Source organism: Aphis gossypii, chromosome 3 (assembly GCF_020184175.1).
Source record: "Aphis gossypii isolate Hap1 chromosome 3, ASM2018417v2, whole genome shotgun sequence".
NCBI lineage: Eukaryota > Metazoa > Arthropoda > Insecta > Hemiptera > Aphididae > Aphis > Aphis gossypii.
The window spans coordinates 21,371,058-21,387,218 of record NC_065532.1 but is presented as its reverse complement, the minus strand read 5'-3'; the positions used below and the strand labels follow the sequence as shown (position 1 = coordinate 21,387,218).

Genomic DNA, 16,161 nt, shown 5'->3' with positions numbered 1-16,161 from the left:
AAGGTGACAATACAATTAATGAGCCACATTTAAAATTAAAATTAAAATTTATTTATGAAAAATTTAATAATGTTTTATTGACATAAAACTTTTATTTTCACTTAAAACGTTTTCATTATTTACACAACTTGAATAACAACTGCGAAACTGTATTTTATTTGAGTGGATTCGTATATTTAATTAGATACTAATTTGATATGACGTATATGTTTTAGAAAAAATAGCACCTTAAGGTAATCCGTAACATATAATTTATAAACTTGTATTTACGTATTCGTAAAATTGAAATCCTGAAAATTTGAACCGTGTGCTTCATAGATGTTTTGCAATTTTTGCTATACGAACATACAGTCTAAAGTACTTACAATACATACTCGTACACTATACGTCCAAGAGTACACACTTTCATGCATTAATGAAAATGTATAACTTTTTTAAATCAATTATTTTAAAATTCGTGACTTGTTTTTTATATAATTTCCTATTTATTTAACAGATATTAATATAAGATAATGGTTTTTTTCAATTCAATGTTCAAAAACTATACCATAAAAAACAACACTATTTATTTCACACACTGTCATACTATATGAAATAGATACACTGTTGTTAGAAATACTTAAGGTTAGAATTGCAACTTATTTAAGAAATTGTGGCATGTGTATGCAATTATTATCTTATCGGAACATAATTTAAAATGTTGAGAAACTAAATTGTTTTCGACTGTAAATAGCAATTGGTTTTACTGTTTGTTAAGTGAAATGATTAGACCAATGGTGGACTGAAATAGATTTTGTGTTTTGAAATCGAAATAGTTTTGGATGAGTTCCATAATAATATGGCTACTTAAGTCCTAGGTGATTGAACAGTAAAAAATATCTTTTGTACTAGTGTTAAACAGTAAATTCAAATGAAATATGTATCTTTGTTTTAAAAAAAAAGAAAACCAAAAATGTAATTACATATTTCTAATGTGGTTATTATAATATTTGAAACTTGTAAAACGAATATATATATTAGTTTAAAGAATATTTTACAATACAAGTATATACTAATAAATAATAATAGCATAATAGGTAAACTAGAAGAATAATGAACAAAAATAAATATATATATTAAGACATGAAAGGAGGTAATCTCTTAGTAGTACCCACAAATAAAAATGTATATTTTATTATTTTTTCTTAGTTGTTGAAGAATTCAAATAATCACATCTTCAAATTTTTTTAGTATTTAAAAATTATTTTTACATTTCAATCATTTCACAATTATAGTAAGATCTATAAAAATTATCCGCTCTTTTTTAGACACTGACTACTGAGTAGCAATGTATTGATTTCGAAACAATATTTTTGTAACTGTCATCACCTTTAAGGGCAGTAAAAATTATTAGATTTTAAACACAAAATTTTTTTTTGATAGGAAAGTGAATCTAGTTTATATTTTTGGAGAGTCAGAAATAATACAAACCAGTTTCGACAAATTTGATTTTATTATTTGATTATAATTAAAAACAAATAATCGTAGATACTCGAAAGTTTCACCAAATGTTTAAATTAGCATTTTCTATACATAATATAATTTTTTTAAATAACTTGACTCTTATTGAGCTATTTATAAACTTTTGAAAATTCTATTTTTTTTTCTATAAACATTAATAATAAAATATTCTTTGCTCAAAAATCTTGAAAAATGAATACAAAATTCTGAAATATCCTCGTATGTATTATTATTATATAGGCTATAGCTATTAAAAAAATTCACCAAAATCAAAAAATATTCAAAATTCAAATAATTGTTGTATAGATTGTATGAATAATAATATCTAGTTTTTTTTTTTAAGAAAAAATACAAAACCGTTAATATAGAATACAGACATATAAAAGGATGTCTTTATTATAGATTATAATATTGGTTCCAGTGAAGTTCCAATATTTCTATAGGCAATAGTCATTAGGCTTCTGATTCTTTTCGGTTTGATTCCGTTCCCTAATTCAATGGTATTATAGTTACTTAAAAAATGTATAAAATACATTTAAAAAACAACAGAATATGTATTATGTGGTGATTTAAACTAAATAAATTTGCTAAAAGTAAAAATATGCATGACATAATTAATGTGAAATTTTGATCAGCCTGTATAATAATTATGCATTATGGATGAGCCAAAGAATTTGTCCAAAAATTTTTAGTACCTACCTATATATTTTCTTCCGGATTCAGTCCAATAATTTGTGAGATATGAATTGGCAATGGCAAAGAGAGTTGACTTCATTATTATTATTGTTGTTGTTGTTGTGCCATCATTTAGAATATTTTTAATTTATTTGTGCTCAACATAATATAATATACATATACATATACATTATACACTGTATAGTGTAGTAAAGCTATAAATAAACTTATTTAAAAGTTTGTTACTGAAATGACTACCTATATAATATGCTTCTATCAATAAATATATTTTATGTTTTATTGTTTATTTTGTATGGCCTTTGTATTTATTTGGTTACATTTTTAATTATTAATTAGTAAATATTATAATATCATATTACGAAATTACAGTGTTATAATATAATATTGTAACTTCTTTAGTCGTTTGTACCAACATAATTATGATGGTTAAAGAATACCTATACTAATAGTTAAAATTTATTGCTATAATTTCTAATAACGGAAGCTGTAATTATTGTCAATAATTCTATTACTCGGTATCTAATTATTTCAAATATAGAAGTATACTATGTTTAATTCAACGGAAGTTAAGTTGAATTAATTGTTTAAGCAATTATTACCTGTAATCCACTCGATCTAAAATGAGAAATTCGTTCATTAGTGTTTATGATTATTACCGGCCTATAACTTTTTTTTAAAAGATATTTGATATATATTTCTATTACAATAATTTTCGCAAATTATTAGATACAATTAGTAAGGTTGATTAAGGTCTCGTAGAAAGAAAAGAAATCAAAAGCCTGAGTTGTTTTTGAAAAAATATTAATATGACACCCATTAAATTTTAAATATGCATAGATGTGCACCTATGTATTAGCCGTTTGGTATTTATATCCAAAGACCAATATCCATGGATATTAACTCAAACAAACTAACTGATAACTATCTTTGAAGTTGCTGTATTAAAACCACGGCTATAGATAGCCGTGATTAAAACTGTTCAAAAATATAATATCAATTTAATGTAATATCATCAATTACCTATAAACTGATTGGTTAAATACAATAAAAATGGTTTAACGGCGTCACACTTATAATAATAATAAAACTTCGAGTAATATTTATGTCTCTATTGTTACTGTAATTATTACTATTACAAAATGTACGATAACATAAAAAATCAATTCATCATATAATAATATATTTTTATACGGTTACATATTTTATTTTACAAGCCATAGAAAGAGGGCTTCTAAAATATGACCAAGACTCTATAGAGTCACAGATGAAAATGCAAAAAAATCTTAATTTCGTTGAAAGTTTAGGAGGGAGTTGTAACTAGCTGTTAAGACTATAGGTAGGTTGGGTTAGATATTTGTGCTTGATCAATTATAAAAATAAAACTAATAATTAGTGATTTCTACGACACTGCGTGTACATATTATAGCTAATAATAATTTAAAATCTACAATGTGTTCGCTTCTACAAATATTATCTTACAAGCATCTAGCATAATTTATAAGTGAATGTAAATTATATCGGTGAATGGCGACCCACTGTCTGGTTATGCATTTTCCTTGAGGCATTACAATTAACATTTATTGATTTCCATCCGGTTAATTTTTTTTTGGGGTTAAAATATTAATGTGGAATTTTTTTTTTTTTGAATAAGCTTTGCAATGATATGAGAGTAGTGTTTTCAATGTAATTTAATTTTTAACGAAACACTTATTAAAGGTAAAAGTGTTATTACATCTTAACAGTTACTTGTGGATTATTTATAAGTTTATAACTTTAGGTACTTATAAGGTGATAAACCCCAAAGTGATAATAGAATTTTGTTTTTATACAAAGGCTAATGGCGATCTATAAAATTACTACATATTATAATATACACATCATACGGCGTAAACAATTCGATCAATTAAATTGTTATTACATGAACAATTACACATGTAGTAAACCTACCATTTTTTAAGTAAAAAACATTATTTTCCACAGAGACTTTCTAACGTAAAATATTGATCTTTATGCGTATATCTACTATATCTCTATTAGCAGTATTAAATTTGAATATTTCATTAGCTTCTTTGTTAATAATACTTAGGTATTGTTTTCATTATAATCACTTAAAAACATCGTGATTTACTGATAAACGATATGTATGATACCTATACTTATATTCATGATAATAATATATAATTAATACATTTAATTTGATATCTATGAACTGTGTTTGATTGTCTATTCGATAATTAATCAATATACCATTGAGATTGAGTATACCCAACAATAATACGTATTCTATTTCATAAAATAAATTTATTCAATAATTATTATTATCATTATTATATTTTCCTTTCATTTTTCACGGAAATTTTGGTCTAGTACTTAGTTGAGTTAGTTGAAATCATCTTACGATGAGATAAGGTATCTATTTATAATTTTGTTTAATCAGACCTGAGGTTTACACTGAATAATTATACTGTATTATTCAACAGTTTTCTTATTTAGATTTATGTATGGTGTGTCATCAAACTATTATATTACAATTATTTTGATTATATAATTTAATTGTAAACAACGCTAATTAAGGCAATTTATAAAAGAGATTAATTATTTTATAATGGTTTTAATTTCATATGTACGTGAACTTCTTTAAAGTTTAATGAGCTTAATGTATTCAAAGTGATATCGAGATTTATAAAAAAATTAATAAAACATTAATTGCTATAAATTTATTGAAATGATGTTGTGAATATTACATAGTGATGGCACATTTACAAACAAAAATGAGGATTATGTATCGTACTAACCTAACCTCAGATACACTATTTCCATATAAATACTAATATATACTTTAAGGTGATAAAAACTATGTAGGTTCGTTAAACAAAATATTTATTTTCACTGATTTATGTAAAGTAAAGGAACGTATATAATTTATTTGCGAAAATAAAAAATTATTTTTTGAACATATATACATTGCATTCATAATTTATATGAATTAGCAGGTAGTAACAATAATTACAAATGTAAATTTTAATCGATACCTACTTAAATAATTATTATTTTTAATATCGTCCCCCGCGACAAAAATTCATAATACATAATTGGGTCATTGACATTTGATATTATACACAATTATTCGTAAGAAAATGCTAAGTTTTGTGACAACAAATAATTTACAGTGATCAATGATTCATACTAGTTAAACATTTTTCGAAGCATGCCGCGCGTCGATTTGAATTTAATAATAATTATTCAGAATGTTATCAGAACAACGTATAATTTATAATTAGAGTGTAAATTGCGAACTTAATTTTATTTTACACATTAGATATTAGATAGCAAAATAATCATTATTAAATTTATCATATTATTGTTAGTTTTTTTTTTTTTTTTTATCACAAATCACACTCTTAATTTTCATATTATAGTTTTTAGTAAAATATTCCTAAACGTCAGCATCATAGTATACATATGTATATCTATAGTAAATAAAGTTATAGTATATTTGGAATAGGTAAAATTAATACTACCATAGGGATTAATATAATATCAATAATATTTGTATCATAAAAACCGTCATTGAACTCGATTAGCCAGCATCGACTAAGGCGACCGCCACGGGTCAAGGAAATGCCTAATGATTATAATATTTTAGTCTATACGAAATATAATTAATTTATAACGTCAGAACTTTTGTTATGTATAATGCAATTCTGTCAGTACGTTCATCTGACGTTTTATTGCATACAGGCCTTGTCTAAAACGATGTTATCTCATAATATTATGCTCGCCTCAACTCAGAAGTTTTTTTACGTGACCCACACACTCGTATATTGTATTGTTGTTCGAACAAGATGAACCGCAAATACGCGTAGTATATTTTGGATGATAATATAGTATTACAAGCCGATAAAGTACGTGCACAGACTGTTTTTTTTTAACTTTTATGACGTTTTTATATTATCACATTTATTTTTTATTTTTTAATTTAATTTAATCTTTCGTCACCTATAAATAATAACGATGTTGGACACAATCATCTTATAGGAAAATAATCGGTTTCTTCATTAGTCACGTATTGTTTTGAAATAATTAACTTTTTTGTGGTATATCTGCACTATAATGTTATAATAAATAGTGAATATTTTATAAGGTATTTGCCAAAATTTAGCGTTCATAACACCTTCGGAAAACTGTATATCTAGTTTTCAAATAAATTTTACATTCTAAGTATATTGTAATATTTTGAAGTATCAAATTATGAGTATATACATAAAAATTGAATATTAAAAATAGTTTATTGTTATTGTTAAGCAACTGTAATTATTAGTGCAACAAAATATTTCTTTTTTTTTTGTATTATCTGTAGGTTAATTCACATATTATGTATCATTATGGGATTGGTTTATAATATGGGTTGGCCTTGATTTTGTTAATATTTTATCGTCGTTATCATGATATTGTGTCGATAATTATTATTGTACACTTAACCGTACAGAAAGGGCTCGTTAACAAATCACGTGTTAAAAAATGTTTTACAAATTCTTTATAATTGCTCTATCGATATAAACGTGTACACGCATGATGTTCAGTAATTAAGTATAACACCAATTTACGGCATCGAACATTGTAAAATTTGCATTTATTCGAATTAGCTGTTTGTGTAATGTGTACAATACACTTGAACATGATTCATAGTCGTAATATATTAAAATATTATTTTTTGTGGTAATATTACCGGGTCTGTTGATTGGTCAGTAATGGCTAACAAAACGTGTGACACATTACGGTGTAATACATATATAAGTACATATATAAGTTAATTTATATTAAATTTGTTCCTACTATTATTAAGTTAAACTGAAACTTGTACTCTTATTGAAACCTGTACTATTATTTTATTACCTTACTAAAGGGTTTTATACAACCCGTTTATATTTTTATAAATAATTGTGTTAAAATAATTTAAGTACCTAATTAAATATAAAATATTAGTTACAGCGAGTTTTGTTTGGTTGGACTTAGGTTTTACGGTTTTAAAGCCAGGAAAAAAATTATTCATTGCAGTATTAATAATAATTTCCAATTTATTTGTACAAAAACAAAACCGGGTATTTTAAATATTCACTATATTATACAAATGTATAAATGGCGCGTTTATATAAACTATTATTCTGTAATTACTTAAATATAGTTGTGCCGTTTTTACTCTCTTATTATATGTCAAGACGATAATTGTACCAATATGAATATTATTTTATATCACGTTTTTGTAATTATAATAATAGGTATATTTTATCACTATTCTGAAGTTTAAAAGGTAAATTTGAAATTTTTGTAAACTGTCATTTTTTTTTGTTACCCATTCGAAAGTGCCGATTAAGTGGAGTACTATTTTGTATATTACTTTAATTAATCGGACCAAAATCTAAAATTAAAAATGTATTGAAAATTTTGAATACAAAAGATTTGATACATATATACAATATACATAGTTCTTCGTATTAATATATATAATTATTATAAATATTGAGTAAATACTATTTTGTATTTACATTATTTTTAATTTTTCTTCAGAATTTTTGTGAAAGCTTTTATAGTATATAAAATATTTAAATTGAAAAAATAGACTGGTACTAAAATAAAATTAATTTGCATGATGTAATTTTCAGTGTTTCCAAGTATCGCGTGATAGACTACATCGCCTCTAGTTGTCATGCTAATACTTTAGGATTTCTTGTTATATTTTGTTGGTGCAATTTCAATATACTTATTAAATATAATACATGTTTAAGTATGTAATAATACAAATATTTACAAAATTAACATTGTTTGATGATTTAATGTAAAAATATCGTAATCAGAATAAATAAATTAAATATAGCATTTAAGTGTACAAAATACAACATTACAACGTATATTATAACCATACTAGATACCTAGAATGACATATTTTACATTTTTCACACTTTATGTTTATTGCATATTTCAATAATTGAAATTATAATATTTTAGAGCAGAAATCATTTTTATTCAATAAAAATGTATACGTTGTAATGTAACTATAAAATATATACAGTGAAATTAGTTAGTTTCAAGTTTCTACCAAAAAAAAAATGTTTACTAATATTTTACAAGTGTAAATATAGTACATATAGGTATAGTCATGACAAAATTTCGTCATATAACATAGAGGGTGATCGTTTTAACGAACTGTAACTTGTAAGTACCTACTTGTATATAAATGCACTGTGTTTTTTTTATATATTTATATATTTATTTTATATACATTATAATCCCTATAACTTTGAAAAATATCTGATCAAAAAAAAAAAAAAAAATGATTAACAATAATTATCCATCATCAATAACTCAATCTTATATAATTTTATTGTAAAAATATAATAAATTTATGTTTTTCATTAAAACACTACTTAAAATTATATTTAAAATGTTAGAATTTATAATTCACACATTACAATATTATAATGTACTAGGACACTAGGTTATCTAAGTATATTATTATAGCCTATGTTCTATGTATTATATTATGTTTTTTTTTATTATGTAGTTAGAGCTTAAATGTCAAAGTTGTATAAATGTCTAATTTGGATAATTTGTTAATCACTAGTTTTATTTAAATGCATTCTATAATTTAAAGATTACTTATAATTATTTCACTATAAATAGTATACATGTCATAAATACATCACAATTATTAATTTTAAATAGATATTTGTTCTGTAAATGATAATTATTATAAATTATAACTATAACTATTTTAAATTCTTAAACTACAAGTTTAATTATTAACAACAGTTCTGAAGCTATGATTAATTTTTTTTTCTCAACTTACATCGGTTTATTGATTCGTTTAATATAAAATATATTATTAAGTACCTATTTAAAATTATTGTTTGTACTTATTTAACATCTAGGTTTCACCCACATACTCATTTTCTCCAATTTATTTATTAGTATTTTGTAATAATAATTAGTAATTAAAATGAAAAATATTTATATTTTTTACCACTTTAAAATCTTAACAGTAATAGTCAAATGCTCATATTGAAAAATTATTGTACATATTTATTGATCATATACCTAACCTATCTATGCTACCATCATGCATATATAGGTATATTACTTAAGTATACGATACCAATTTAATTATATAATTGTAATACGTAGTATATAATGTACTCGAATATATTCATGTAGGTAATAAATTAATATTTACGTATAAAACGATTAACAGCAAACCTATATTTTGTCTAATACTCCAACAATATGTAAATTATAATTTATACCTTCGGTGTTTTGAACAAATCGCCCATAATATCTATATGATGTAATTTAACATCATTAAGTTATAAATAATTGCTTTAATAACAATACAACGCGTAAACGATATAAAAAATTTTTGTTTTTAATTATATATTTATTTATGAATTATAATTTATAAGTTTATAACATACCATTACGACATATAATAAAGTGAATTTATTTTAATTTATACATTATTAAGGCGATGTTGTGATAAAATTAAATGATTTTGCCATTTTTTTATACCAAAGAAGTTCTACTACGAGAATTTTTTTCTCGAATGTATTCAAATATATTATTTCATAATATACTTAATATATATATATATGTGTATGCAATATGCACGTGTATAATATTAGTATGTCAGTTCATACTATTTTTCTCTTTAAACATTAAAATATTACGTGTATACTATTATAGGTATAATTGTATATAAATAAAAATGATATGAGTGAACCGTGCCCAAACGTATATTAAAATGTTTTTATGTACTGACACATACCTATTTATCATCAAGTTACAGAGAGAAAGTAAATATTTTAAACTTAATTGTGTTTGTCAATATTTAATCTACAGAACGTAAGATTGACGAAAATGGGGTGTTAATCTTTTTAAGGGCGTTAGCCGATATAAAGGACTAAATTTTTGAGGTATAATAAAAATCCAATCTGAAATCAACACCCCCTCATGTAATGCAGTACAAGGCCATATTATAACTAGCAGTTAATGGGATCTATTTTAAGCGTGGGCATCAAGAAGTAACAATAGCTTACAGCGAACTCCATAATTAATACTCAACATGTTTAATTTGATAGAATAATTAAAATTTCAGTGGAGAAGTTGATCCCTTAAATTTAAATCCATATTCTTACGGTATTACACTACACGCTTTCATAATTTTCGAACGAACCAGTGAACTATATAAAACTAATAAAATAACTATAAATATTACTTGCATTAATTCATAAAATATCGTTTATAAACAAAACAAAATTAATTATTTGATTACGATCATTTTCGGAATAAAATATGTTTTTTTCAATGTAATACTTCGAATTTTCTATTTGGTTTGAGAAAAAACTAATCACCAATTTTACCATTGCGTCGAGGAAAACACGACTCAATTCAAAAGATTTTCGAATCGTTTTCCAATAACTGTAAAATTCAAATGTCATTAAATTCATACCCACCCCAGCGGACGTTATCGCTAACTTTCTAGAAATGTACCTAACCTATTGTAAAAATTCAAATTTTAAGAAATTAAAAAAAAAAAAAATCATATTCGACTATAAATCGCATTGTTTACAATAATTATCATTTATTTATTTCCAAGTTTCAATCCAACAATATTTATAAATTTGAAAATCGAAATCGTACTTTATTTAAGTATGAAATTTGTTTTGAAAAAACTGAAAGGAAAATATTGAAGATTGAGTTCAAAAGCTTTGGGAAAAATTCCAAGTCCGAGTTCGGATCGAATTTGTAAATCTTTGAATTCGACCCATCCCTTAGAAAAAAAAAAGTAGTAACACCGACTACAGCGGCGGAAAAACAAACGTTTGGCCAAACGACTGTTAGCGACGCAGCGCTGCACGTGTGACGCACATAAGAAAATACACACACTCTTATAATATTTAAATTATATTATAAATATATATACACGTCCGTCCCTCCAACAGCCCCACCATTGCCACCACCACCACCACCATCATCACCCCGCCGACGTTCTGAAGTAATAATAATAATAATAATAATGTTGCCCACCGGTGGTGGCGTCAAGACCAGCCTCAACGTCGGACGGCAGTCGAGTTTAAGTGCGCGCAGCGGCGATTGCTTACAACAGTGTGTCGAACGCCTCCGATGCGCAACGTTGCAGCTCCGGTAGAAAACAGATTTTTTCGAAATTACGTTGATTTCGAAACATTGGTTTTCGCGTTTGCAACAGGTGCAACGTCGAGTATCATCGTTTGTTGATATATTTTTTTTATTTTTTTTTTTTTTTGATGGACAAATGGTCGATTGATTTTTGTGAAAAAGTTACATTCAAATTAGCGACCGTCCAGTTATAATTATATAATATTTGCGTTTGATTTATAGAGGCAAAAAAAAATGGCGATGTAAGTATATCAAAACAAAAGCACATTGCAAATGACTGTTACGTATTTTACTACGTTTCATTTTTACATCCATTCCCCGTTGTCACGTGTCGTTGTTACAGTTCGGAAATGTGTAGCGCCGAGAATATCATGGGTTCTAAGTTGATGATTTCCGTCAAAATGCCGAACAAGGACGAACCGTTACTGAAAGAAGACACACCTGAACTAACAAAACTGACCAAAGGCAGTTCGCTTAAACAGGTGTTTTTTTGTTTTTATTATTATTTATAATTCGAGTACAACATTTAAAAATGTAATCTATGATTGTTGCACAACGTTCGAGAGCTCTCTTTTTGCTTGTCTCTCACTAATCACGTACCATAATATAATACAAGTATTGTGACGATTATACGAAAGCCATATAAAATAAGCCATGTACCTATAAATTATTATAGTCATTTTAATTTAATGGTGTAACATTTAAGACTTATCATAATTTTACCTAATTTTTTTTTATTAGAATGTACTATTAGGTTTTATTTATGTATATATATATATATATATTTATTATATTTTTTCACATCTAATGTGAAGCCAATTCGACGTGTTTACTAGTCGGCTTACAAGCCATATATATTATATATCATTATCAGAATGAATAAATAACGAAGAATAATATTTTTACATTAATGACACGCGAGAAAGATAAGAGTAATATTGTTTTTTTATGGCATCTGGCAGTTTAATTAAACGCAAGTAAAATTGTATTTTGTAAACAAAAAAGTGCCGACGTTATTTTACAAAATTTAATAATAAACGATGAACGATTGGTGGACTTTTCATAACGAACACTATACGCACATTGAATGTTGATATATATATATATATACATATATAAATAATAATGGTTAACAAAAAACATTTCCTAAAGTACTTATATAGTTGCTTTTTAATATAATTTTAATATGCTATACAAATCTGAGTTACTAAGCAAATCGCCTTCTAAACACAAAACCTTAGATGACAATTATAACATTATTAATAACGATTGTCAAAACAATAAAGATATAATAATTTTATATCGGTAATAAAAATTTGATAAGTACAATTGTCGTATAGTGTTAATTACTTGAATCTTGTGTATCATAAAAGTAATTAAACTGCGTAAATTGTTTTGAGTATAAGAATAAACAGCTTATATAGAGCAAACACTAAATAATTATATATAATATTTAATTCAAAATATAATATTATTTAAAGATCATACAATTAATAAAATATTATCACTTATAATTGTAATTTTTCAAGTCACGTACGCTCGTTTTACAGTAGTTTTATTACCTTGAGACTTAGAAATTAAGACTTAACCTTTGTAATAAAAGTAACAGAAAGCAAATTGCATTTTAACTAGAAATTTTATTTTTTTAACTATAAAAAATTTAAATAATTAATTAACATAATTGCACATTTCAACATAATAGTATGGTGCACTACAATGACGTAATTAATTGATTGTTGTATCGATGTATGAAATAAACTTAAATTACCGACTGCGGCACACACTATATGTCATATGATAAAAATTATTATTTCAGATCCTCGTCGCTTTATCGGCCAACTGGGGTACCATAAATACTGGGCTCGTGTTCGGCTACACCGCCGTCAGTTTACCCCAACTTATGACGGTCGGATCCAGGATTCCAATCAACAGACATCAAGCCTCTTGGATAGGTAAGTTTCGAGTAGAACAATAAATTTGTCAATAATTGACAGTCGCGTCGATCGACATAATAGCGATGATTATAAATGGTATATTATATAATGATTAACAATTATAATAATAACGTCCGACTCTCGTCATCACAGCTAGCGTGTCAACCATCGGGACGCCGTGCGGATGCATATTGGCCAGCTACTTCACCGACTTATTGGGTCGAAAGAAGACCTTAATCGTGTTGCAGTTGCCCGCTATCGTGGGATGGTTGTTGGTGGGTTCCGCGACATCAGTTCAGTGGATTTACATCGGCAGATTCCTGGCGGGTCTGAGTTCCGGCATGATCGGCTCACCGTCCCGAGTGTACACGTCTGAAGTGTCACAGCCGCACTTGCGCGGCATGTTGTCCGCGTTCGCATCTGTTGGAACGTCTTTGGGTGTGCAACGATTAATTTTTTACTCTTAAAACGATTATGGTTTTGCAACGACATCGCATTAATAACGTCATCGTAAAAACTCGTGCAGGTGTCATGTTGGAGTATTTCATCGGTTCATTTTTAGACTGGGACAAGTTAGCGTTCTTCAACGCCACGATGCCCGCGATTGCGTTGCTTCTAGCATTCTTCATACCAGAATCGCCGTCGTGGCTAATATCGTCCAAGAACGACGAGATCCGATGCAGGGCCAGCCTGAGACGGGTGCGAGATAGTAAGTGCGACGTGGACACCGAATTCAACGACCTGCTCATGTCCACCAAAACAGACGAGTCGACTACGTTCAAGGAAAAGCTCCGGCTCATCAGCCGTCCGTCCGCGTACAAACCGTTCATAATTGTTTCCATCTATTTCCTGCTGAGCCAGTTCTCTGGACTGAACGTGGTCACGTTTTACGCAGTCGACGTGATACGGGTTAGTGTTGTTGCATCGATTATTACCAATGCTTTATTGTGTATTATTTGTAAAAAATCACCGCTCTTCTTCGGCATTTTTACAGGATTCGGGTTCTACTTTTGACAAATACATGGCCACCATCGTACTGGGATTCATTCGGTTGGCATTCACTGTGATCGGTTGCGTGTTGATGTGGCGACTGGGCCGGAAGCCGCTTTCCTACGTATCCAGTGAGTATATACGATTTGTCGACTCGAGCCGATTGCCCGCGCCGTCACGTGTCGAATACTAGGTGTTTTATTTCAATTTTATACTTCTGCGAGTCACCGCGTTGAATGACGAATAGATAATGACTCGAGTCCAAAAATCGTGCAACACGCGGGACTTTACTCTCCAACCACGGTAACTGGGTCGGTAGTAAATGTGTTTTTATTTACAGGTGTGGGGTGCGGCATATCGATGCTGTGCTTTGCCGGTTACATGTACCAGAACGCCATTTGGGTGGCGGCCGGGCAACCCGCTTCAAACACGTGGTTCCCGATCGCAAGCCTGTTCGTGTTCTACGCCTGTTCAACGATCGGTTACCTAATCGTGCCGTGGGTGATGATCGGCGAGGTGTTTCCCAGACAGATCAGGGGCATGCTCGGTGGTGTGGCTACGTGCGTCGGACATTTCTCCATATTCATCGTGCTCCAGACGTACCCGATGCTTCAGGAACTGGTCACAAAGCCCGGTACGTTCGCCGTGTACGGTGTCGTGTCTCTGCTTAGCACCTTGTTCTTTTACTACTTCTGCCCGGAGACCAAAAATAAAACGCTGCAAGAGATCGAGGATTCGTTCCACAATAAGAAAAAACAGAAAAGGCCCGTTGTCATCACAACCAATGGAATGGCTTCCATCCAATGCGATAACAACAACAAAAAATTTACATATCCCGATATTGTCTTCAATTTGCCAAACCGCGACACTAATGTGACCGTGTGAAGACTCGACGACGGTTGTGTTAAATCGAACACTACGACGATGAGGAAATATCGCCATCGATTAGTTCCTTATTGAATATATAATATGTGTATATATTTGTTTTATTATTTTTAATGATTTAATGTCGTATCTCGTTGCAATACGTAGCACGTTGTCTCGAACATGGTTTTATATAATAATGCTATTGTTAAAACTACGATTAACTCGATTAAGTATTGTTTTCGATGGTTTCAAACTTTGAAAGATGCGACGATATTAATGGCATTTTTACTTTACCTACCATAATATCATTATTGATGTAGTATTAGATTTTACGATATTTATACCTTTATAGTTGTTTTTAAGACTGACTAAAAGTGATTTATTATAGTTTTAGAAAATAAAAAGTATTTTGTTATACTATGTGAATAATATATTGATAGATATATACTATATATAATATATTATATACAATTTATATATAAATTGAATGATTTTTAATAATATCCATTACAATAAATAATAAATTTGTATTATTTATTATTGTCACCATATTATTTGTATTTCAAAGTCCTTTCAATTCTATTCGATATTTATTTAAAGTATTATCTGATCATTGTGAGTAAAAATATAATGTTAAGTTATTGATATTATTATATTTGTTCGCTTATAAAATTTAAAAATTATAAGCGTAATTCGTTGGTACACGGTACACGTGTATCCTGATTTCTAATATAGCCATATTAGAGTTTAAATAAAATAAATATTTATAATTTAATGTTAACAATAAGTTAATAATAACCATAATATGGATAAGGTATACTTAGTTACAGAAATAATAGTTAATATATGAAGTATGAAATATCAAGTAAGTACCTGTACAGTTGTACAGGCTACAAACATAAATTAAATCAAGAATTAAAAGTGGTAATAATTGTTTTCTTAGATTGACAATTTTATTGCGTTCAAAAACAGTTTTAAAGGC

The 16,161-nt window shown here is 27.7% G+C and overlaps 1 protein-coding gene across 1 annotated transcript; it reads left to right on the top strand.

Annotated features, from left to right (window-relative positions):
• Window positions 1–11,313: 11,313 nt before the first annotated feature.
• On the top strand, window positions 11,314–15,716 carry LOC114129007 (facilitated trehalose transporter Tret1-like). The gene is made up of 7 exons (XM_027993624.2): window positions 11,314–11,630; window positions 11,732–11,870; window positions 13,205–13,340; window positions 13,476–13,760; window positions 13,849–14,231; window positions 14,317–14,443; window positions 14,653–15,716. The coding sequence occupies exons 1-7, from the start codon at window positions 11,623–11,625 to the stop codon at window positions 15,195–15,197; spliced, it is 1,623 nt and encodes a 540-aa protein (XP_027849425.1). The 5' UTR covers window positions 11,314–11,622; the 3' UTR covers window positions 15,198–15,716.
• Window positions 15,717–16,161: the final 445 nt, after the last annotated feature.